This window comes from Oenanthe melanoleuca, chromosome 9 (genome assembly GCF_029582105.1).
Source record: "Oenanthe melanoleuca isolate GR-GAL-2019-014 chromosome 9, OMel1.0, whole genome shotgun sequence".
NCBI classification, from domain to species: Eukaryota; Metazoa; Chordata; class Aves; order Passeriformes; family Muscicapidae; genus Oenanthe; species Oenanthe melanoleuca.
The window spans coordinates 21,591,928-21,616,002 of record NC_079343.1 but is presented as its reverse complement, the minus strand read 5'-3'; the positions used below and the strand labels follow the sequence as shown (position 1 = coordinate 21,616,002).

The 24,075-nt window shown below is 43.6% G+C and overlaps 2 protein-coding genes across 10 annotated transcripts in view; both read left to right on the top strand.

The window, feature by feature from the left end:
- The window catches only part of PSMD1 (proteasome 26S subunit, non-ATPase 1), a 62,582-nt gene extending 53,084 nt beyond the window's left edge, over nucleotides 1–9,498 (top strand). Inside the window, 6 exon segments of the mRNA XM_056498309.1 lie at nucleotides 2,299–2,468; nucleotides 3,585–3,677; nucleotides 4,653–4,745; nucleotides 6,349–6,495; nucleotides 8,319–8,473; nucleotides 9,290–9,498. Coding sequence (XP_056354284.1) covers nucleotides 2,299–2,468; nucleotides 3,585–3,677; nucleotides 4,653–4,745; nucleotides 6,349–6,495; nucleotides 8,319–8,465 — 650 coding nt within the window. The 3' untranslated portion in view covers nucleotides 8,466–8,473; nucleotides 9,290–9,498.
- A 7,827-nt stretch (nucleotides 9,499–17,325) lies between these two features.
- Nucleotides 17,326–24,075, top strand: part of ARMC9 (armadillo repeat containing 9) — a 77,903-nt gene continuing 71,153 nt past the window's right edge. For 5 of the 9 annotated variants that reach the window (XR_008841194.1, XR_008841193.1, XM_056498871.1 and 2 more), the window contains exons 1-7: nucleotides 17,344–17,395; nucleotides 17,868–17,955; nucleotides 18,299–18,418; nucleotides 18,906–19,076; nucleotides 20,078–20,233; nucleotides 22,122–22,214; nucleotides 22,680–22,704. Coding sequence is in view for 6 of the 9 variants with exons in the window: in XM_056498871.1 (XP_056354846.1) it covers nucleotides 17,905–17,955; nucleotides 18,299–18,418; nucleotides 18,906–19,076; nucleotides 20,078–20,233; nucleotides 22,122–22,214; nucleotides 22,680–22,704 (616 nt within the window). In the remaining 3 variants the exon portion in view is untranslated. Of the gene's footprint in view, nucleotides 17,428–17,867; nucleotides 17,956–18,298; nucleotides 18,419–18,905; nucleotides 19,077–20,077; nucleotides 20,234–22,121; nucleotides 22,215–22,679; nucleotides 22,705–24,075 lie in introns of all 9 variants that reach the window. The other 4 variants (XR_008841192.1, XM_056498872.1, XM_056498873.1 and 1 more) reach the window with 3 other exon arrangements.

Here is a 24,075-nt window from a genome sequence, read left to right as displayed (position 1 = left end):
TAATTGTCACTACCAGGAAGAAAATGTTCTTTGTGTTATCTGCCACAGTTGGGGCAATTGAATGTAGTTTTGTGTTGTGTCTTTTTTTGTGGGGTGAAAAGTCCAATTCTCTTCCAATGACAGGGTTTGATTAGAAGTGTAAGATTTCCAGTGTATGACTGGGAAATGGTGTGCTGGAGGTGGGATTTTTGCTCTGAAAATGACACAGCCATTTAGGCTGGTAGTTTAATGAAAGTAGTGGGGTACCTTGGGAGCACTGAAGTGGAAATGAAGAATTTTGTCATTGCCTAACTGATAAGCCCCAAAAGCAACATTTTTGTTTAATAAAATAAGAAAAAAGTAGACACTAAATTTAACTTAGTGTTTGGGGTTTTTCCCCAAACCCCCTTGCCCCAGTGGCAGTGTGAATTTTGGGAGATGGACTTTATAGTACTACCCAAGGATCCCTGAATTTTTTTCTTTAGTGTTTTTTGAAACTTTTTTCCAGGCATACTGTCATAGTTTTTATTCATCCAGCCAAAGATCTGGAGTGTGTTCCCTTCCAGGCAATCAGGACTGCTATTTAATCATGAAGATAAATCACAATTGTGCAATAGTATGTCTCCCCACCTTTCCTGCTCCCTGCAAAATCCTGGGAGTAAGGGTGGATTGTTTGTGGGTATAAAACAGCAGAAAGAAGTAACATGACAGCATCTTTTGAATATTAAATCTGTTACTCATTCAGGAAATTCCAGAGATTGGATAATTATAGTTTTTTTCTGAATTATTCTGAAAATTAAAGTGCAAAAGTTTGATAAAGTCCAATTAAGCTGCTTGTTCAATATTTGCTGCACTGCTTGCTTCAGAATATCTGCTGATAATCAGGGCCTGGTCCTTACACAGTGATGCAGTAAAATAAAGTTCAAAGTAGGGTTGGGAGAGAGCAGAAATTTGAGTGTGCAGTGCTCGACGTTTAATAGTACAAGACCTCAGGCAGTCCCTCCACAATGCTGTCACAAATTCATGTGAAAGAGCAAAAGATTGCTATCAGAGAAAATACTAAGCAGCAGAGCAGACCTAGCAGTAGAAAAAGATAAGACCATATCTTCAAAGGCTTAGCAGGAAGGAGTTTTCCTGTCAAACAGCAGGAGATCTATTGCTACCACGAAAGGAAGAGGAAGGAGATAGAATATAGGCAGAGTGTCCTACAGAAGGGCATCAAAATGTCCCACCTTCCCCTGCCTCTCCTGGGACTAACCCTGACAAATACCCAAGATGACAGTACTGCTTCAGTCAGGGCTTTCTTTAGTTTTGGCAGCAAAAGAGAATTCTGTTTGTCTTTTAAACTCAGACAGCTCCATTACTGTCTGGCCCTGCTGAGGTGGCTGTTTGTGTGAGGCTGGGAAAAGCTACTCCAGTTTGGGATTTCAGCTACAAAATGGCCTGACTTTGCAAGGAGTGGGTGTTTGTGTTTTAACAATGTTAACCTCCCTGCACTGGGTCTTGTCAGCGGTAATGGACTTGCCTGGTGCCCTCTTCAACTCAATGCACTGTGTTCATCAGTGACAGGAGATCAGATTAACATTTTCTCACTCTGTCTGCAAGTCCAGTCTTTCAGTTTTGTTTCTAGCTGGATGTTTCTGCAGTACGTCAACATATGGAGTTGTTTGGGTCTCTGCTTTGCAAGTACAAATCTAAGACTTGGTTGTCTGGCAAAGATGTAATTTTGCTGCAAAGGCTGCAAGAGCTTGTCTCTGTGCAGCTTAGATTGATAATGTCTAGAAACAACTTCTGGAGTTGCTGCTGTTTACATTTTTTTTCTACTGAGATGGTGTAAGATAAAAACCTAGGCATATTTCTTCTGAATAACTGGTAGTTCAGGGAGGTAGCCACAAAGAGAAAAGTTTCTACATACTCAGCTGTATATGTACTGTGCTCTTCCTGAGCCTTGTCTTGGGGATAATTTATAGGCCTGTTTTAAAATTGTTTATGGCAAAAGTCTGCCTTTTTTTCCCCCTCTCACTGCCTGTACTTTTGTCTAATCTGTATCCTGGCAAAATGAGCATGGAAGAAGGGCTGTATTCTCTGTGTTTGGGTACTGTAGAAAAGTGTGGTAGCTGTGCTATACGTCTGTTTTACTGAGTAAGCTGAGCTCACAGTAAAGGAGGGAGGTGTGTTCCAGAGGAGGAAACTGGCAGCATTGTGACCTGGCTTGCCCTGTGCAGCCCTTTGACAGCAACTGTTTGAGATTGATTGCTCAGGTGTCTTTGTGGAGTACCCAGGAATGAATAATTCACAGTATTTTATGATTCCTTACAGGGGGCCATAACGTAACCATTTCACTGCAGTCAAGGACAGGACATACTCACATGCCTTCTGTGGTGGGGGTTTTGGTCTTCACCCAGTTTTGGTTCTGGTTCCCTCTGTCACACTTTTTGTCGCTGGCGTTCACCCCAACTTGTGTCATTGGCCTTAACAAGGATCTTAAGGTACGTAATGAGAAGAGACTGAAAAGTTGCTTGGCATATTTGAGGGGTCTGCAAGGCGTGTTCGTGGATTTGTTGGTTTTCTTTGCATGTTTCCATGTGTGTGGCAGAAAAGGTATTAACTGGAAGAAATCTGAAAAACAGGCTTAAATTGCAGAGCTGGTGGTGGGAATGGGAACAAGAAAAATGTAGAGAGCAGACACTGACCTCCTTACTGCAAAGTAGCTTAAAAAGAAAGGAACTCTATTTAGAGTATTTGGGCAGAGGCCACCCCATTATCACTCTTGGAGGTCATGGTTATTTTTAAAAAAAGTGTGTTGCCCCCCTGACCTCCCAGATAAATTACATGATGTTCTCCCCTAGGAAAGCTAGCAGTAGGAAAAGAGGATTTGTTTGGATTCCTTGGAGAGTAAACATTAAACTGAGCAGCCATGGGCACTGCACTTTTCTTGTGCATCTGTTCTTCCAGCTATCAGCTGTGGTACACCCCCTGTAAGCTGTGTACCATGCTGGGACTCCTGTGCTGAAGCACTAAGCTAGGAAGTTCCACAAAAAACCTTCTGGATATGGCAGCGTGGGGGTGTTTAAGAACTTGGATTGGCTATCAAAAGATGCTCTCTACTTTTGCTTAAGTAGCCAAGAGTAACCAAGTTGCCAAGTGTGACATTGGTAACTCCCCTCAAACGTACAGTCCTTTGGCAGGAAGGGAATGTCAGTGCTTTCGTTTGCCCTCGCGTGCATTGACAGATCAGATCTTCACTAAGATCATAAACCAATTTTGTGTTAATACACACAAACACAGCAACAACATCCAAACCACAAAAAGCTTTGAAGCAATGAAAACAAAGCATGGTGTGAATAGAATAGAGTGTATGGAGATGGCTAGGAGAGCTTGCCAGAGTCAAATTATAGAATAATTAAATAACATTGTTCTAGTTGAACCACTGCCACTGATAACAGTTTCTCAGCTTCCGGAGAGGGAGAAGGGGAAGCTTGTATTCTTTAGAGGATCTGTGTTTGTCTCTGCTGGAAGGAAAATGAAGCTAAAGTAATTATTCTGCTGTGGATTTTTCCCCTGCTTTTCTAGTTCCTAACATTGTTTTAAACTCTTTGTCTTAGATGCCAAAAGTCCAGTACAAGTCCAACTGTAAGCCGTCCACATTTGCCTACCCCCCACCTCTTGAGGTACCAAAGGAAAAGGAGAAAGAAAAGGTATTTGAACTGGCTTTCTTTGTATAGACTAACCCTTTCTCCCTCCTAATATAAACATTGACTTTGGTGGTATTACTAGGGAATCTAAAGAGCAAAGGAAAAACTGGCAGGTGCTGTAGTCTCTGAAAGAGAATTCCAGGTAAATTTTCCTGCTGTGCCTGGGACTGTTGCCGATTGTGGCACACAAGTGCTTTGCTACTGAATTGCTGCAACCTCTCTTGTCTGAAGTGGTCAAGCAGAAGTATGGAATGAAAAACCTGCTTTTGGTGCCCTACTGACTTGTATGTGCATCACCCAGCACAGCAGGGTCCTTTTCTGTGACTTGAGCTCCAAAATGCTGCTCCAGTGCAACCGTTGAGAATATTAAGTGGGACATTTCTCAGTAGTCCCATATGGAAGGAGCAGTGGGCCCATGTGCTAGAATAATAGCTGTCAGCTCCATGGATTGCAAAAAGGTAAGTGTGGCACCAAGAATATCTCAGTATTGAAAAGGAGAAGATGAGACCTATGGGGTCACAAGCAGGACAATAGTAGAAATAATTTGTCTCCTGGCACTGGATGGTAAAAGCTGTTGAGCAGAGCACAGCAGTGGGCAGAGCAGCCCTTAGGGAGCAATTGGAGCAGTGGAGATCTCAGGCATGTCATGCTGATGAATGACATGGTGTGAAAACTGTAAAACATTTTACCAGAATTGACTGCTGGACAGGACAGATTTCCAAGCCACTGAGGAATCCAGAAATGTTTTCTTGCCTTTGAATAGGATGTGATTTGGACAGATCTTTTCTCTTTAAAACTCCTTGGCCAGAAATTAAAATGTGCCAAGAGCCCAGATTTATTCTCACCAGCAACATGACAACTGCTGTTGCTCCCTGACCCTCTCAGAAAGTTGCTGCCATTTGTTCCCAAAAGACTGGGGGGCTGAAACTCAGTATAGTGTTGGGTCACACTGAATGCCTCATCTGTTGCCATATCCAGGTTTCCACTGCTGTGCTGTCCATCACTGCAAAAGCCAAGAAGAAGGAGAAGGAAAAGGAGAAAGAGAAGAAGGAAGAGGAAAAGATGGAAGTGGTGAGTGCATACATTGAAACTTAAATGTTTTCTTTCTTATTCCCCCCACCCCTTATAAATGTGGAAGGTGTGTCATGAAAGTTGGCACTCACTTACCTCTGTCCTCTTGCCACCTGTATTATGAGCAAAGCACTGACACACATTGCTGCAGACACTGGTTACTACTCTTGCCTCATGTTCAGCCACTGTCAAACAGCACCTCCAGGTGCTTTCCCTTTTGGCCTCTTTAATTTTAATTTTAGTCTAACAAGCCCCCATACATGTGGCATAAGATCAAAGGTCTATATGTAAAATAACCTTCCTAGACCTACATAAGTGTGGCCACATTGTAGGCACTGAATGTCATGCAGCTGGCCCAGAAAGTTAATCATCTCTTGCATGCAAGGTATAATCTCTGGGGTTTGGGGTTTTTTTCTACTTTGTCAAGTTTCCTTGTGACTAAACATTGCCTTTTCTTTGAATTATTCTTACAGTTCTATGTAGTAAGCAAAATGTGCTGAACAGATGCATATTTCTTCTAAAATTGCTACAACCTACATTTAAGTGCAGGTGTTGAGAGGAAGCAATATATTAGAAGGGTTTCACATATTGTGTCCATGTGTGTGTCCATATTTTTGAAAAGTTTCCTTGGCTGAATCAAGCAGAAAAACAAGGATAGTAAACAGGGAGCTTGCTGCCACCTGCTGTGTTTGAGTTGAGTGTTTTGCCATTGTCCTAATCTTTTAGAGGTATCATTGCTTTCCTGTTTTCCTCTTATGCCTGTTGTATGACTAGTAATCCATAGCTTCCAAGGGATCTGCTCAGCAAAGAGCAGCAGCTGTGCTAGATAAAGTTCTGTCTGCTGTTACCGGACATGCCATGCATTCAGTGGTGTTCCCAATAGTTTCCTATTTTCTGCTTTTATTTTTTTTGTTTGCTACTCAAATGATTCTGAGCAGGAGGGAAAACATGACCACCTTTTTAAGTATCTAAAGGGTACTGTTTTTTTTCCTTCTGCTTCTTGCCTTTAGCTGCTTAGTCATTGGTAGGGGAGGGATTCACTGTAATTTCCCAGCGAGTTGCTGAGGTCAAGTCATTTTGTGTGAACTGCTGTCACTACCAGTACTGTGAAATGTCAGTGACAGCTTTATAGCTGCAAAAATACAAGAGCAGCTTTTGGCAATTTTCATATGCTTGGTAATGATATTAAAGAGTCTTCAGTTGTGATAAAAAGTGGAGAGTGAGTTTACAGAAAAGGTAGGAGAAAGGGAAAGCAGAGGTTAAACTGTTCCACTCCTACCTCTCTCTGAAGTTGCTTTCATCTGCAGCTGAGAGTGAAGCATTGCCTTGTCAAGAGCACTTAGATCCATGCTGGCATTTTCTTTGCCAGCTGATAGATAAATATTAGCATTGTAATATTAATATATATATAAATATATATTAATAGTTAATATTACTAATATTATTAATATTAAATATTAGCATATAATATTAGTTCCTCAGCAAAAGAATGGTTTCTCACCACACTTTGGAACTGCTGCCTGATTGTACCTTACCCTGGTGAACTGTACAAGGTTAGAGGTTACTGCTAAAATCATGTTGATCTTCTCTTCTTCCTCCACAGGATGAGAATGAAAAGAAGGATGAAAAAGAAAAGAAAAAAGAGCCTGAGCCCAACTTCCAGCTTTTAGACAACCCAGCCAGAGTCATGCCTGCCCAGCTCAAAGTTCTCACTATGACAGAGAGCTGCCGGTACCAGCCTTTCAAACCAGTATGTGTCACCTTCCCAGTCCATGTGCTTGGTAGAACGTTCCCAGTGCTGGGCTTGTGTGTAAGGGCCCAGAAGTCCTGTGTGTACATGAGAACTCACAGCTGGTGCAGCACTGGAATGTGTTGTAGAGATTTGCAGCTTTGCTGTTGTCATATTTCCTTTTTTAAAGTCCCTCTCTCCAAATGAACACATGCAGTTCTAGTTGAGAGAAAGAGCTGCTGCAAACCTTTTCAACATGCTAATGCTGCTTTATTTTTCTTTCTTCTTGAACATATGTCAAATGTGCAGCATGAAAACCAATCAGACATACTCTGTGTACTAATGACATTGCTGGGAACATAAAAACTGAGCCATGATCTTTAAAACAGGCTGAGAAGTTGTACAGGTTCATTGTCAAAGCAGTGAAACACATTAGGACTTGTGCTGGAGCTTTATTATCCTGCAGTGGGATCTATACCTAAATGGAGGGTTTTTTTCATTGAACATATTTCCTATTGAGTTACATCTGGCCTTAAAAAAGTGCCTTCAACTCCTGTAAACATAGAGAAGAGAGCATGTGATTGTCAGATGGAGAATGAAGAAGGTCTTTTAGCACTCAGCCCAAGGGGTGATTAACTTCTCTGTGACATGCTCAGATATATTGCAAATCTGATAAGCTGGCTCCTGAACTGTAAATCTCCTGAGTCAGAATCCTCTGCTCTTTATTTTTGTTGAAGAAAAAACACGCTTGACTTAACCCCATGTCCAGGATTACGCATGGGAAAATGGTGTTCAGTAGTAGTAATACTTTTTCCAGGAAAGTAGTAATGTTTTTAATAAATGGATTTCCTGGAATTTCATCAGCATATTGGAATTCTCTGTGCACTGTTCCCTTTTGAAACACCTCCTTTAGCAAAGCAGTGGAAAGGATTTTTAGTTTCTACCCTGAAAACGAGGTGACTCAACTGCTGTTTGGATTTGGAAGATCTGCTGCGTGTTCCAGTAAGTGTCCACTCACTGAAATGTGGATGTGCACAGCTGTTTGCTTCAGTTTTAAAAGAAGCAGAGTCCTTGGTGAGGGAGTTCAGTTTCCTGCCTTAAGGCCCCATAAATAGGTTTTAAAGAGAAACAGAACAGTTCAGTTTTTGCTGGGATTAGGGTGTGTAACCAGGGAGCCTCTTGGAATGGAGCCGTTCTGGACCTTTGCTCTGCTTTGGGGAATGCCAGAGTAAAAGACCTCTTTGAAATGCTGTTTATAGCCTGAAATCCTGCTGTGGCCAAAGCCCTGATCCCAGCCAGGCGTGACCCAGCACTGCCTCTTTGCGCCTTGCGTTTCACTCTCGGAGGTGCTTCAGCCTGCCAAGATGTTTGGTTGTGATCTTTGTAATTAATTCCCCTTTGTTTTTGTGAGGTTCTACTAATAGGATTTTTCACTCTGTGGAAGCTGGTGATCAGATTAGTCTCTGTTTCAGAGAATCTCCTGGGAGGCAGCTACACAGAGAGGCTCCACTAAGCATGGTAAACCTGAAAAGATGAGCCTTATAAAACAATTACAGTTCAATTAGTTTTCATGTGGAAAGCCCCAGACTAGGAATGGGGTAAAGCTGTGTATCCAAATATCACTTTCTATTGAACTGAGACCTAGATAGAAGAAATATAAAAAGCAGCCTGATAGACTCTGCCTGCTCCATGCCCTTATCAGGCAGAGATTCAGGTGAGTGTCAGATGCTTTGTTCTCTGAAACTCATTCCTGCTGAGGAGTCTCATATAGCCTAGGATAGACTTGTGGCCACAAACACTCCAGAGACAAGCAGCTCTAAATGCTCATGGCACTTGTTTTGCAGCTGTCCATCGGAGGCATCATTATCCTGAAGGACACCAGTGAGGATATGGAGGAGCTGGTTGAACCTGTGGCAGCTCATGGTCCAAAGATCGAGGAAGAGGAGCAAGAACCTGAACCACCAGAGCCCTTTGAGTACATTGATGATTAAGACCTGAGGTACAATGTAGAGTGCAGAGTGGCCTTTTTTAATTCCAGTGAAGGAAAAGTCTCTTTGTACCAACTGAAGCAGTTACTAGCACCCAGGACTCTTGGTTTAGCTCTTTAACAGCTTCTCTGTCACATTTAGAAACATGCTCTGTCCTAGTTTTAAGAGTTTGGCAGCTTAGAAGTCCACAAGTTCACTCTTTTGGGTCAGGCCTGACCCAGTTTTACTGGATCTGCTCTCTAATCTGGCAGGCTTAACTACTCTTGAGTAGATCCTGGTTCTGCAGAGAACAGTGCAAAGGTCACAGGGACTAGTCAGCTCCTGAAAGATAGTCCCAGAGGGGCAAATAGTTTACATAACAAAGCTGTCATCCACTTGACCTCAGGGTGCCAGGATTTGTCAAAACAGAATTACTGTTCTGCTTTCTGGAGTTGCCCTATCTTCCCAGGAGCTCTTAGCAGAATTTAAAGACACTTCAATCATGGGCTCTGTGATGCACTCTGAGCTCAACATAATGATAGTAGTAGATCTGTTTCAGGAAATAAATGGTGCAGTTCTCCTTGGTTAAAGTACCTGAATGGATGTCCAAGTTTCTCACTGAGAGGCAGAAATCCAGTTGCTTTATTTCCAAATATGGGCATGTCAGCATGCCTCAGGGCTCCTACGAGCAGATTATGCACTTGAATGGGTGGATGGGCAGGAAAACAAACTCCTTGCTAAAAACTATAAATGTTGCATCAGTGACAGGCTCGGGTGAGTGGGGCCAACCACAAGAAGCCTTAGTGAAATACATTTGATTTTCTGGTTTCTTTCTCTCACTTCTCTAGGGTCATATCATCTAAAGAAGACACTATGCTTGATATCAGAAAGACAGGCATGAAGACCTTCCTATTGAGATCTGATGTTCAGTGCATGCAGCCCTAATCTGTGCTGAGCTAAAGCTGATAGTCTGTGTTTTATGGCTGAAGAACAGATATATGCTATTTAGTGTACTCTTTCACAAAACCTTGTTTTCAAATAAATATATTAAAAACTCTTGACAAAAAACTTGCTGCTTAAAACAACAACAAAAAAAAAACTCAAAACTGAAGCCTAACAACTTTTGCTCTCCCCAGATGTTAAAAACTAGACTCAAGTTGTGCATCCTGTCCAGCAGAGCTTGACTGACTCCTCTGTACAATCATCAGGACCTGAGCACATCTCTGCACTTGTTGAGGCTGAGCAAGGTCACAAATGCAGCCTGGCCCAGCCATAGCACTGATGCCACAGACCTCATTTGCTTGCCAGCAGCTGCACAGATGAGGTCTGTTTCCAGATTCCCTCTGTGATCTTCCCCCTTGCTTATCCTGGTATTCATGTGATGATATGGGGCTGACAAAAGGGCTCTGGGTGTTAATGATGCAGAAATGAGGGCATGTTTCTTCTTGTTTCACAGAAACCCTTTTGTGTGTGTGCTTTTACTGCTTTCACCAAATATGAGCAAAATAGCTGATATGAGTAGGTTACATTGCAGGCCTAGATGGAAAGGACCCAGACATGTAACTTGTCTCATGATGTGTATCGTTAGCTAAGGGGGAATTGTAGTCAGGGATGTGGAATGAAGAGCAGTCAGAAGGAAGGAATGGTGCTCCACCATTCACTATCCAGCTGGCCCCTCACCTTTCAGGCTGTAGCACTTCAAAGGGTGTCTCAGCAGCAGAGACATGCAGAGAATGCAGCCCTGGTCTGCTGCCAGCAAATGCAGCACGGTTTGAAACAGCACGTAAATGGAATGAGGTTTTTATTGTAGCTGTGTGTGGGGAGAGTATTTTATCCATGTGAACATATCACACAATCTCATGTGCATTGGTAATAATGGAAGACAAATCTTGGGAGCTTCTCCAGCAGATGGTTTATTTTGTTTAATGTTACTATAGCAATGGGATAGTCTGCCTTCATTCTCTGCAAAGTTAAGGTACACTGAGCAGGGATGTGGGAATGAAAGACAGTTCTGAGTCTTAGGCTTCAGGCAGAAGCCCCTCAAATTGAAATGTCTCAGGTTGCTGGTTAGAGCTTGCAGTTCTCAGCATCATCCAGATCTGTTCTCCAATGGAGTGGAGCCAAGAATGAACCTGAAATGGTTACAAACAATGTTATTGTCCGTAAAGATGGAAACAAGGAGGGAATCAACTGCTCCAATCCCATGGTCAAACACCTGGTATTGTGGTGAAAGAAAACAGAAGCTGGACAAATGTACATTGGTGAGTCTTCTGGTGCTGCAATTCCTTCCCTTTGAATGGATACCTGTATCCCTTACTCCCATGTGTTCTGCCAATGCCAGTCAATAATGGTGTGTGGTGTTTTTCAGGTAATTTGTTAGTAATGCCTTGTGCCATAAAATATTGTGAAGAGGGAAAGACACTGGGAGGAGAAAAACCCCTTATTTCAGGTTGTTCAGCAAGATGCCAGAGGCCAGATATTGCTAGAGGATTTCTGAAGTCCAAGTAGAAATGCTGGGAACAGCTGGCTCAGAAGGACCTAAAGTCCTGCACTGGTGCTTTTGCTCAGCTGTGAACACTGGTGCTTTTCATGGATGTTTTGGTCTTGCTTTTCATATTACAACAGATTTTTCAGGATAATCAAAACATACCTGATGTTTGCTGCAGGTACTCAGTGAGGCTGTGTAAATCTGTTATGTGCAGAGCAGCTTCCACTGAGCCACTGGGTACTGCCTGGGGCACCATGGAGGACTCCTGATTCTTTGTGCTAAATTATTCTCTTGTGCCTGTAAGATACCTCCTGCCTCTGGCAGTGATGTTTCCCCAGAGCTCCCTTACCACAAGCACAAACCTCAGTTCCAAACTGATTTCTGAGCTGCTATTCTGGCCACAAGGTAAGGTTATGCATAGACAGATTTTTAGAGGAGATTTTGGTGACTGTGGAAGAAAAAGGCCACATGTGCCAGGCTGGGGACACCAGGAAGGAACTGGGAATTGGCTTGTCCTCACTTCCCCATCTCTGCCACTCATGGTTTTTCTCCACTGTGGAAATACATGTGGGAAGTATGGCTTAGGATTGAGAACACTTACAGAAAAGCATCCACTGTTTTGGCTTTCTTCCCCAGTTGCTATTTTTCCCTCCTTGGACAGGAAGATGCTGTTCTCTGTCTCAGGAGACACATGTGTAGCTCAGGCTCAGGACAGTGCTCAAAAGACTCCAGACAGAACTAGAAATGCTCCTACAGAGAGTCTGTGTTACAAAACATGTCCAGACTATAGAATGATCCCATACATGCAATTCTTAATTTCTAATCTTTTCATAATTCCTCTGTTTACTAATCAGCTGCTGAGCATGCTGCTCTGTGACCACTTGAGCTCACATGGTGCTTGAATGAGGTTTTGAGCTTTATTCAATTTCCAGGGTGCCGCTTGGGAAATGTGGAAATGGCCAACCTGTGAGTGTTGAAAACAATATAAAGGGGCTTATACAGCCCTAAGAAGGTTCTAGTAAACCTCTAGGAAGAGTCTAGCAATGTTCTGGAGATACAACAGGAAGCCTCCAGAAAGACTAGAAAAACATCAATGAAATGGCCAGGAAATGTCCAGAAATCTTCTGGAAAGGTGCTAGAAAACCTCTAAGAAGGCCCTGGAAACCCGTGGGATCCTGCCCTCGTGCTAAGGGAGCTGACCAGTTTCAGGCAGATGAAGCCAATAACCTCGGGACTGGCTCAGTGCTTTGAATAATGTAATTTAGTTTCAGTGACTCATTAGTCCTGATTTCTGAGGAAGTGCTGCTCTCCTGGGCCTGTCTGGGGATGCTGCAGAGGGACCCACCCTGATTGTCAGGGGCTAATTGGACCTAAATACTCCTGACTTTGCCAGAGGGAGAGGCCGGGGTGACAGGAAGCGTGCTTCTGTCCCTCCTGACTAATGGGTTTCATCTCAATTAACCCTTGTGCGAATTAAATCACTTCTAAAGCATGTGGCTCTGACAGATCCCAGAGTCCTGCCAGGAGGCTGTGGACATTTCCTTAGCCTCCCCTTTCTACTCCTTAACTTGGGTGCAAGCCCCCTGCTTGGCACCATGCTGGGGACTGAAGTGGTGATGGAGATGTTGGAGGTGAAGTTCCCAAGGGAAGAGGTCTTCAAGGAGGGGGCTGAGAGCCCTCCAGTGCCCCAGCATTGCTATTCCTCCCCTGCAGGCATTCAGTGGCCTCCTCCTGTCCTCATGACAGTGTCACCCTCCCTACCTCTCCCCTCCCTTCCAGGGCCAGGCAAAGCTCTTCCTCTTCCCTTTCAGTGTGAAGGGTGGGCACTGCTGATAATGATGGTCTTGGCCATTTATCTCCTGCATCCTGGCAGCTGAAGCACCCTGCACCCTCACCCCTGCCAGATGCCAGACAACCTCAGGCTCTTCCCTTGCTTGCTGCTCTTGGAATTGGTGACAGATTGGGTTTTCAGCCCAGCTTTGAGGCCACCTTAAGCCTGCAGCAGTTGCAGGATGGGAGAGTTGGTAATCACAGGCAGTTGCAGGATGGGAGAGTTGGTAATCACAGACATTTCAGGACTGTGCAAGGCTTATATTGTTTGCTTGTAACCTCTGATGGGACCAGTGGGCCTAAAAGCCTTCACCCAAAGGTGCTGATCTTTCCCCAGGGTGGTTTTATGTGGAAACTAGGGTCTTTGGTCCCTCAGAGAAAGTAACTGGTTGGGCAGACCTGGTTTAATGTGTTTCTCCAGCACTTGTGGGATTAGCCTGGCTCATGCTCCATATCTTGGGAGGAGATGCTGCCCCAGCCTCTGGAACTGGCTTGATTTGGCCTCTGAAATCCTGTTCTGTGTGGGCAAATGTTCCACCTGGCAGCAGCCTGGATCTTGAGTTTTGTTTTGAGCTCCATACCCAGTTCCTGGCATTGCCTGCATGGCTAAAGCTCTGGGTCTTGCTCAGAAGAAATACTTGTGCAGGGGCTCAGGTGAGATATCAGTGTCTCTGCCACTGGGAAATCTGTGTTACCCATATCAGGCAAAGAGGTGACTCAAGACCATAATCCCAGACATCTCTGTCCTATGCACTTGGTCTGATGGGCCCTGCTGCCTGACAGGGTTTGGTTAAGCAATGTGTATGTCTGGGTTTTTTCTTTGTGTTTGCACAGCATGAGCAGGAAATGGGCACAGGAGGGTCCACACAGTAAAGGTCCAGGTGGAGCAGGTCCTGGGGAGCAGGGCACGGTGCTTGGGAGGACACCCTGGGCTCACTGCCCACTGCCTTGGTGCAGGGTTGTCCAAGGGGCAGGACAGTGGTTTGGTGGCAATAGCATTCCTGGTCAAGGGTATAAATAGCTGCTCTGGTGACCCAGGGAAGAATGGCTGCACAGGCGAGGTTAATTGTCAGCAGAAATTATAGGGACATTGTTCCTCCCAAGATAACCTGCAAGGGATGAAGCTTGGAGCAAATTTTTCCCCTTCAGAGTGAAGGAAAAAGGGCCTGAAATATTGGTACAATGTCTTTGTTCTCAGTTTTAGGGTGGCTCTCCCATTTAATTTTTTTTTCCATTCCGTGTCAATGAGAACCAACATGGATTAACTTTTTGTCTCCTCATCATGCCCTCCCAGAGGGGGAACTGAGATAGCTCCTGCAGGGCTGGGCAAATTCTCTGTTTACTTTAACCTCACATCAAGGTCTTCTTTATTTTTAGCTTAAGCATGAAATCTGGGGTTCATGGGTGGACAAGAAGCAGCTGAAAATAATTTGCTGGAAGCATCTGCATTGAATAGCAGAGTTCATGGGCTCCTTCACAGATGAAACCTGATGCTTGCTTCTCTTGCAGGCCTGGAGGTTTTGCAGTATCTCCCTGAGAGTTTGGGCAGGTGGCCATTGGTCTGTGTTGGTGGCAGCACCAAAGCTGTGCTGGTTTGATGAGGGCAGTGAAGCTCACTGGGACTGGAGAGGTTTCTCCTGATGATGGAGCTCACTGTCCTGCTGTTTCTGTGCACTCAGTTCCCAGACAGTTTTGTCCATATTTTTTTTTTAAATATTCCTTTTTTCTAGCTCTTCCTTTCTCCCAGCCCCCTGCCATTTTTGGCTGGAATGTCTTGCTGTTACTGAAAACCAGCTCTCTCACACATTGGTATTTGCCTTGGTTGGGAGCTTAATGACCCATGTGTGAGGTGAGCACATACCAGAAAGCCCAGCTGGGACCCCTTTTGGGCCAGAGGCACTGAGCCGATGTCATTCCCAACAGAGACACCCCCAGCCTCAAAAAAGCATCCATTTCCTCTGGATGTCAGCTCTTTTCTGTAGGGAATCTCTGAAGGTTGCTCTCTGGTGGAAAGGCACCATCAGCTGTTTTGTTAGGATGAAGGAACAGAGAAAGTGCTGGACAACTCCCTTCTTCCACACCAGGGCAGTGGCAGCAGCAAGAAGGTTTTGCAGAGGTTGGAGAAAGCAGCGTCTCCTCTAGGGAGCAGCTGAGACACACAGGGGGCTGACATGGCAGGGGAATAGGCTGAGCCTTGCATACTCCTGTCCTCATCTGTGAAGTCCTGCTGAGAGAAGAGAGCTCTGGCTCCTTCAGCACTGGACTGCAGCTGCCAGAGAGCCTCCTTCACTGTTTTCCAGTGGAGCTGAAAGGAGCTTTTTGGGGATCCACCAGCCCAGTCCCTCCTCCCTCTCTGCTCTGCATTGAGCAGGCCAAGAGGTTTCTGGATCTTAAGCAGAACTGAGTTCACCCTGCACCTTCCTTCATGCATCCCAGGACACAAAATCAAAGTCTCTGTTGTGCCTCTTCTGGTCAGGACTTGGACAGGAAATTACTGAAGAACGGTGTGATATAAATAACCAGACACAAGCTCACTGAATCCTCCGGGAGAGAGGCAGAGGAGAGCTAAACCTGAGGCTCCGCAGCAGCCAAACAAACCCCATCCAATGGGGACAAAGCAGTTTGATGGCAGCCTGATGCTGGGGAGAGCAGAGAGTTTTTGTGGCTCCATTGCCTTGGTTTTCTTTGCAGAGGGCCCTGGGGAAGCATTGCTGTGTAATTCAGTGTTTGAGCAGCATCTCAGCTGCCTCAGCACAGGACACTGGTCCAAGCAAATCCTTCTGCCCCCCAGCCAGCCCCAGCAGCCAGTCTGTGCTCCAACCCAACCAACAACAACATGTCATCAACTAAAATCTCAAATAACTTCCTATTTATTTATTGCCTCAAAGCTCCTTCGAAGTATTAATTGAAAATCCAAACCAAAATATTTTTGGCAATTAAGAGCTAAAGTATGACACAGAAAATAACAGGATGTTTAAGCTTTGAAAAACGTTCCTCTTTTCCCCGCTTGCTTTTAATCAACCACTTGGAAAGGCTACTTCAAGAAGAAATTTCCTGCAAAATCTTCCACTTGGGCACACAGAACAGCCTTCTCTTTCCAAATCAAGCAACAGGTTATGATCCAGTCTGGGATCTGCAGCTGGCAGAGCCAGTGGCTCAGCCCCAGGAATGCTCAACTCCTGGCAGAGATGGCAGTGACACCTGCCCCAAGGAAAATCCAAACTATGAAGCTGGGGTGATGCCCCAGGTGATGATGAATGGACACACAGGACAGTGGAGTCCTGTTTTTCAGGTTTGAGGCACAAGCTTTGTATCTTCCTGATCTTAGCCCAGGTGCTGGCCAGCAGAGGATGTTCCCTTCCTTGGGCAGCACCTCCCTGGAAAAGTGTCCCTCCCCAAGAAGCTCAGGCCCATGACACATGGCATGGCAGCCTTGCCTGCTCACTGGAGGAGAAATTCTGCAAGAATGTAAGGAGAAAAGGAACAAAAAAAAAGGGAATATGAAATCCCAGTTGCCAGGTCAATCACCACCATCCTGATAACTTAATAGTGTCCTCAGCAACTCCAAAGCTAATTCAAATGCTAATTGTCACACATGCAGGGAGCAATGAGAACACAAACTAACGCTAAGAACAGAAATTTCCTGCTTCGTCCTAGGAATTCCTGGTGCTCTCCATAAAATATCCATGGGGCTTCTAGAAATTTCGATAGTCCTTCTGTGGATTTTCAGAAGGCTTTTTAGAAACTCAGACTGCACTCTAGGAATTTGCCATCTCTCTGAAAATTTATTTGTGCTTTCCCAGTGTATCTTTATTCTTTCTAGGAATTGCAGAGAATATATAGAGCTTATGGGCTGGAATTGCAGGGTCCTTTCTGAACACTTTGATATGCTTCCTAGAAATCTCAGCTTTGGAATTCCAGTTTAGGAGACTTTTAAAGGAACAAAGATGGTGCTGTGCTGTGTCTGGTTGTGGGAGATGCAGAAGAATGGGTCTTTTTGGTGGAAAACAAGGCTGTAGGAGGTGACACCGAGACCCCGGGCAGGACCTAACTGATCACACAGTGTTTTACAGCGTGGAGCTAACATTTAACAGAAACCTGATGTTAATGGGAAGAAGTTCATTAACACTGTTAATTGCAAAAGGGACAAAGACTCGATAATGGGCTTGGCTAATCCTCCCTTTGCTTTGGTGGGGCTTCCATCAGGTAAGGACATGGACACGTGCGGTCCTGGCACGGCTCAGCCTCCTCCCGCCGCGCTCGGCCCCTGCAAAGCTCCTCCCTCCTCGCCCGACATCTCTTTCAAACGAAACTTCCCAGCGAGAAGGCTTTTCCCTGCCCACGGCAGAGCGAGGACACGAGAGGCCCTGCTAAGGCCGCTCGCCATTTACAAACCCAAACCGACCCCGGCTCCTCCCGGAGCCGCCTCAGGCCGCGGCACGCAGCGCCGCAGCTCCGCCCGCCGCACGGCAGGGGGCGCTGTCCGCCCCACTGCCGCGGGCACGCCCCCGCCACATGACGCTCTGCTCCGGGGCGGCGATTGGCTGAGACCAGTCACGTGAGCTGGGCGCAACGCGGGGGCGGGGCCGCGGTTGCCGGGGCGACACCGGCGGCGGCTGAGGGGTGATTGGGACAGGTGGGAATGTGGGACAGGAGGGGTTGGGACAGGTGGGAATGGGGGACGGGGCGGATTGGGATACGTGGGAATGGGACACGTGGGAACGGAGGACGGATGGGAATTGGACACGGGGGCATGGGGGATAAGAGGGATTGGGACACGTGGGAATGGGGGACAGGGGGAATGTCAGGGGCAAGGGGGACTGGGGCGAGTGGAACACAGGGGGGATTGGGACAGGGGGCAATGAGGGGCGAGTGGGAATGTGGGAGACGTGGGACTGGGGCACGGGAGAATGTGGGGCAGGAGGGACTGGGGCAGGGAGGATGTGAGGCAGTGGGATGTGGGGCAGGTAGACCGTGGGCACCTGTATGTATCTGTGTGTGTGTGTGTGTGTCTGTCTGTCTCTCCTCATGCCCTCTGGAGATGCTGTGGCTGTTGGGCTGTGCTGTGTGAGCTGTGCACTAACACCCCCTTCTTTGCCGTTTTCCAGCTTTATCAGCAATGAGAAGTAGCAACAGCTCTTAGCAATGGGTGATGTTTTAGCATATGAAGCTGAGCTACTTGGACTAGTGAAAGAGGTTCGTTTTCTCTGTTTATTTATTTTCCTTTCTCTCTCCCTTTTTTCTTTTTTGGTTGAATGAAATTACTGGCTAAACCAAGAGGCATCATTGTTTCAGAGTGGATGTACTCAGTTGTCTCTAGGATGCAGGAGGACATTTAGAGGCAGTATTTTCCTACCACAAGGTATCGGTTCTTGGTTTATCACTTTGCAGTCTTTGGCATTTATGGACCATCCTTCAGAGAAACTTTGGCATTTCCTGGGTCATTCATTGAAGCATTAATTGTGCAAAAAAGGATTAATCATTTATTGAAGCATTAATCATCTAACAAATGTTGTTCCTCTATGTTTTTATCTTGTAGTATTTGGATTTTGCTGGATTTCAAGAAACAGTGAAAGTATTTAAAAAGGAATGTAAAATAAAAGGGAAGCCACTAACTAAACCAGCAGATACTTCCTCAGAAGGTTCATTGCCTGTTCAGGTAATGCATCATTTACACTTACTTTGAATAATAATGAAAACAGAGGCCACTAACCACCTTGTGAGTTATTACAACAGTGAACTCTCTGAACAGATTCTTGATCAATTGAAGAAATCTCCTGGCAATCTTCTTCCAGCACAGTAACCTTCAAGTTTGGGGTTGGGTTTTTTTTTTTATTTTTCAGAGCTGCATTCATTTTGAACTCAAGGCACTAGTTTTGATTTATACTACTTTAAGGTTTTACTGATATGCTTGAAAATTTGGGCTTTGCTTCTTGTATTGATGGTGGATTCAGGCTCTCAAAGATACTGAAGATATGCGAAGAAGGAATGTTTGGATGGTCATTGAATGGTGGGGACATTTTTGGATAAAACTTTTAACTGGAAGTGTTCAGTTGACACTGGAATTTTTCATTCACTAACCTACTGCTGAGAAAATGTGGCTCTTCTGTGTTTGAGTTTTCACTTGATACTTTTTCCTTTCACAGGAAGAAATACTTCGAGCATTTGAAGATGGTGATCAGAAAGTTTTCTTCCAGCTCTGGGAGGAGCATATTTTGTCTTTACTCCATGAAAGTGATCCAGTTGCTGAGAACCTGGAGTTCTATCTCCACATCTACTTTGCCACCTTCCTCTTGAAACAAACTATGGGAAAGCCTGTAAGTTTAGTTCACAACTCAGATTGCTGTTGTTTGTTTTACTTCATTTGTCTTCAGTATGGATGATGATGGGATATTTTCTAAGAATCATTCCAAGAATAGGTATCCAGTTTTGGCCACAGTCTGCATTTTAGTTCAACCCAATCCTTTGTATTGTGTAGTACATGGATAGAAGTTGAAGCTGTCCTTATTCTGAAGTTCCCAAAGTATTTCAACTCAGAAAATACCAAAATGGCAATACTTTCACACTTGTAATTGTGGGTCATAGCAGATTCTTAAAACACTTATTTTGCTCTAAGTTTGGACTGAGCTGTGAGTTGAAATATAATAATCTCTGATTAAATGGGGAAGCTCAGTTTTGACCAGCTTAATATATCATGCTGAGAAATATAAATCTCAAGGTGTTATAAAATAAAATCTCTCTTACATGGGACTTTTATGATGAAGGGACGTTTAAGCAGCCTGGACTCAGCCAGATCAGCCAGGGCTTAATAGCTTATGGCCTTCACCTACAGCTGCTACAGGAGTATTTGGATGCCTGCAGTCTGTTTTCCAGCCTCTAATGAGCTTTTAATCTGTTCTGTGCACCAGTTCCACTTCCCACTGCTGTGCAAGTGGATTTTTTTGTTTCTGCACTTATTACTGAAATAAAGCATGTCTGAAGTCAGTGTTTTCTCTCTGCCCTGAGGGTAGCAATGGCATTTTTCTTTTAAAATCTAGCCTGAAGTGAACAGGGATCATTTTCATGCAAAAAGCAATTCTCTGTCTCTTTCTTTTGACCTGGATGACATAAACAACAGCATTGGTTTGCATTTTCCTTTATGGCAGGTGAAAACATATAGTATGTTCTCTAGTTAAATAACTACTGGTTTTTAGATAACAAGTATTCTGGAATTTCAAACTTGGTATTAATATACTTGGGTCTCTTCTTTTATTTGCCAGCTTTACAATGCATTCAGAATGGTAGTTTTCTAAATTAAATCTGCTATTTTATTTCCTAGGACAAAGCTGAGCTTGAGGAAAGGATTTCTTATTTCAAGGCATACCTGGAAACAAAAGGAGCTGCACTGAGCCAGACTACAGAGTTTCTTCCCTTCTATGCTTTGCCTTTTGTTCCAAACCCCATGGTACATCCTTCATTTAAAGAAATTTTCCAGGTTAGTGTCTGTGTTGCAGAGATGGTTTTATGATGACTTACACTGAGCACTCTCTGCACACCATGCGAGTGGATGGTTAGGACATGACTTCCAGACCTGTAGTTTGATGTTCCAAAGTATTGCTGGCAATACCTTTGGGGAAGGTACAGCCACCATTTCACCTGCTGGTGGCTTGCTCCTGCAGTGCAAAACTGCACCTCAGCTTCTCTGTTGTGCTGTTGTGTTGGACTGGATCAAGGAGTTGTTTTCTTGCCTCTGAATGTGTGTGTAAACAGCTCCCACATACACATACCTACACAAATTTGTTTGTGAAGCATGTATAGTATTTTTTAGAATTATTTCCTCTGAATGCTTCCCTGAGCATGTGGACAATTGTGCTGGCCTGGCTGAGCAGCTGTGGGCAGCCACTCTGGTGCAAGGAGATGTCTTCACCCTGCATTGCTGCCACACTGCTTTTGATACTAAATGAAAGCTTAAGTGATACTTGCCCTAGGGCTGACTTTGGATATACCAGCTGATGAGGAGCTCCAGTTTAACACCAAAAAAAGGCATATCCTGCCATTTTCCTTCGAGATTAGCTATAAATAATGAGATAGACTGGTTGACCTCAGAGATGCCATATGACTACTGTTTTTAAATTATACTTAGCAGCATTTTTTTAATGCCTTATCTAAGACGAGATCCTCAGGTTTATTCTGAGTAACCCAGTGTCCAAGCTCTTAGTCCACACTCACTCATATTTTCTTGTGGGAATTGTTCAACTCATTCCATGTTAGAGTTGAAACACAGATTGTTTTATGTTTGAGAAAGAGCACCAGTGAGTCACTAGTTTACTAAACAGAGTTCTTATGGCATATATTTTTCTCAGGCATCTGATGCTTTATATAGCTGGAATTCCTGTCAGTTTGTGTAATACATCTTGAAAAATCATGTGCACTCCTCTCTGTAGGAGACAAGGCTCCTTTGGTAACATACAGCATGCTGTGGTACACCACTGTCTGGGTACTGAGTTGGTAAATGCAACAAGTAAATTCTGTACACTCTCCAGCATAGTGAAATAGGGACAAATCTGAGCTGTGAGAACAGCTTGCAGCATACGTGTATACAGCAGTAAATTTAGGGAGCTCCTGCTACTTGTTGGAAGACAGTGCTTTTTTTCATTGGCTGGCTTTTCCTCAAGCAGAAGCCAGCTTCACTGAAGGCTTGAAATAGAAGACATGAGTATTTGGTAGATTCCTAGATGTAGTTTGACTTTTTTCCTTAACTGTTATTTTCTTGTGCATATGAGACACTACGTCAGGCAGAGGACAGCATTCCAGTTAATGCTGCTGGTCTGTTCTACTGGTCCCTTTTTCCTGCATGAGCTGTTTTTTTCCTCCAAATCCTTGTTTTAGAAACATTGTACCCACCTGTATCATGTCATGATGCTTGCAGCAGTTATTGACAAAACTTACAATTCCCAGATCTTGTTAGGAGCAAAAGATAAAAACTGAGCAGTGCATAATTTTGAATTTTATACTCTAATGCATGTGAAAATAATTTTTTTACCTTTTTCTCAAGTTGCTTGTGTTTTAAAGGTGCTTTTACTTTTGGGGAAGTTGTTGCATACGCCTACAAGGCACCAACACTATGTGATAGTTTTGTACTTTATTTAAAGATACATTGTGTTTCTAGAACTTTTGTCTGGGAGTAATACTGAACTCCCCTCTGATTTCTCTGTTTTATGGGGAGTAGACAAACACATTCACTACAGTAACAGTGAAGGGAAACTTTTCAATTCAGTGCTGGTTGCCTTCTTTACTAATTGGAAGTTGCTGTGCTCCAAGCAGTACTTTCTGCAGTGTACGTATTTGGTGAACAACTGTCATTATTTGTTTTTCTTTTCAAGGATTCTTGGACATTGGATTTAAAGGCAAGATTGGAAAAATTTCTGTCTCTGACTCTCAAATCCAGACAGACTCCTCGACTTCTCACTATATTTGTATCCTTCTAAGAAAACACTTTGCAGATAACTAGAAATTTTAAAGAGGCAGTATAATTTATTATATTTATTATATTTATTATATTTATTATATTTACAGGATACCCAAAGGCATCAACCTGACCTGACTTCTTTTTTAGCATTTCTAGAGCTGTAAGTCTTTTAAATTAGCCATTTCAGGGACTAGCTGAAAGTTTTCCAGGGCTTTTAAAGGATCTAGAAATTATTTTGTCACTCATAGGTCAGCAAAATATCTCAAGTCCCTAGGCAACATTGCGAGTTGTGCATTTGTGAGATTTTATGTATTTATTGTTGATTTATGTATTATGTGGAGCATCAGGCACTGGGTGTTGGCTGGGACAGTAGGAATATCTGGCTTGGCCTGAGTTTCTCATTCTGAGTCTCTGGAACAAACACTGAAAAAATGCACATTTTCCTGAACTGTTGCTCTTACTCATGCAACAGAAGGAGAGTGGACAGTGCAACAAAGGTAAGTACTGGGCCATGGTAAGGATGTTCTGTAAAATTGTCAGGGCCTGTGAAAGTAGTGGCAGGTTCATCTACAGGGATGGAGAAACCAGTGATGCATGGCAGAAAGTCCTTGGAAATCCAGACCCCAGCTTTGGTAATAGCTGTTGATAGCTTTTCTAGCTCAGTAAGGTTCAAGCAGTCAGTATCAATAAGTATGGACTAGAAATGGGAAAGGGCCTAGTAATGGGATTTGTATTAAACATCTGTTCTGTCCCAAAACAGTAAAAACAAGTGGAGAACTCCATACAAAGTGCATACCACCTCTGCTTTTCTAGTTCTGATGAAATTGTCTCAGATTCCTTTCCCTTGCTTCCAGGTTTTATGTGTCCTTCAGTTGTTCTGATGACTGTCTGATGACCTTGGACAAAGTTGATTTTTGTTCCTCTTTACTCATTTTGTTTAAATGGTACATCTTAAAATAGTGCATATTAGTATCTCCTGAATAAGAATGTGTTCATTTAAGTGTGACTGGCTGATGTACTGTATTTTGAGGTAAGCTGCTTATACACACTTTAATATATGTGTGTGACATGGGGCCCTTTAGAAATAAAGATTTCAGCACAGAATCCTGTTAGATGCTGATAACACTTAAAATATGTGCCTTTTAAAAATCAGTTCAATAAATAGAACTTAGGTTTTCCAACTACCTTGCATTCATTTTTTCACTTGACTTTCTTCATACACTTTCTAGTTAGGGATCTACATGAGACCACCTGGATTCTTAAAACTACTTTTCCACTTGAGTTATTTTAATATGTAGGTTTACCATGAGGATTTACTTTTTGTAGACTGAATTAAGCAGAAAGTTAGGTTTTCTCTGAGTGTGAGTTCCATGTATTTGCTTTGTTATTTTGTACTTTGTGTTGTTGCATTAGACTTTCACTGAATAATAGAAAGGTCTTTTGGATTTTTAGTTTCCAGAAGTTACACTTTTTCTTGTGGAGGATTTTCCTGAAGGCAATAATCCCTTGCTCTTATTAAAAAGAAATAACTACACAATTGGATCCGACTTATTTGTCATCTAATTATTTTTAATTTGGGCAGGTTCTGTGCTTTGTACAGGTACTGTCATGGAATTCAATTCATACAGGTCAGCCTTAATTTGCAGATCTGTTATGTGCCTTGGAGGTTGAGTCAGTTTGGATTTTCCATAAACCTTACTTGAGGACTGTCTTGTGTGAAGGTTTTGGATCCAAGAAGCTATTTTTGCAGTATCCTGCTCATATCACATGGGATCCACAGCATTTACTCCCCACATAAAGAATATAATGATAAAGAATATTTACTTTATCAGTGAAGGAGAAATGCAAAGAAAATTTATAGGCAACAC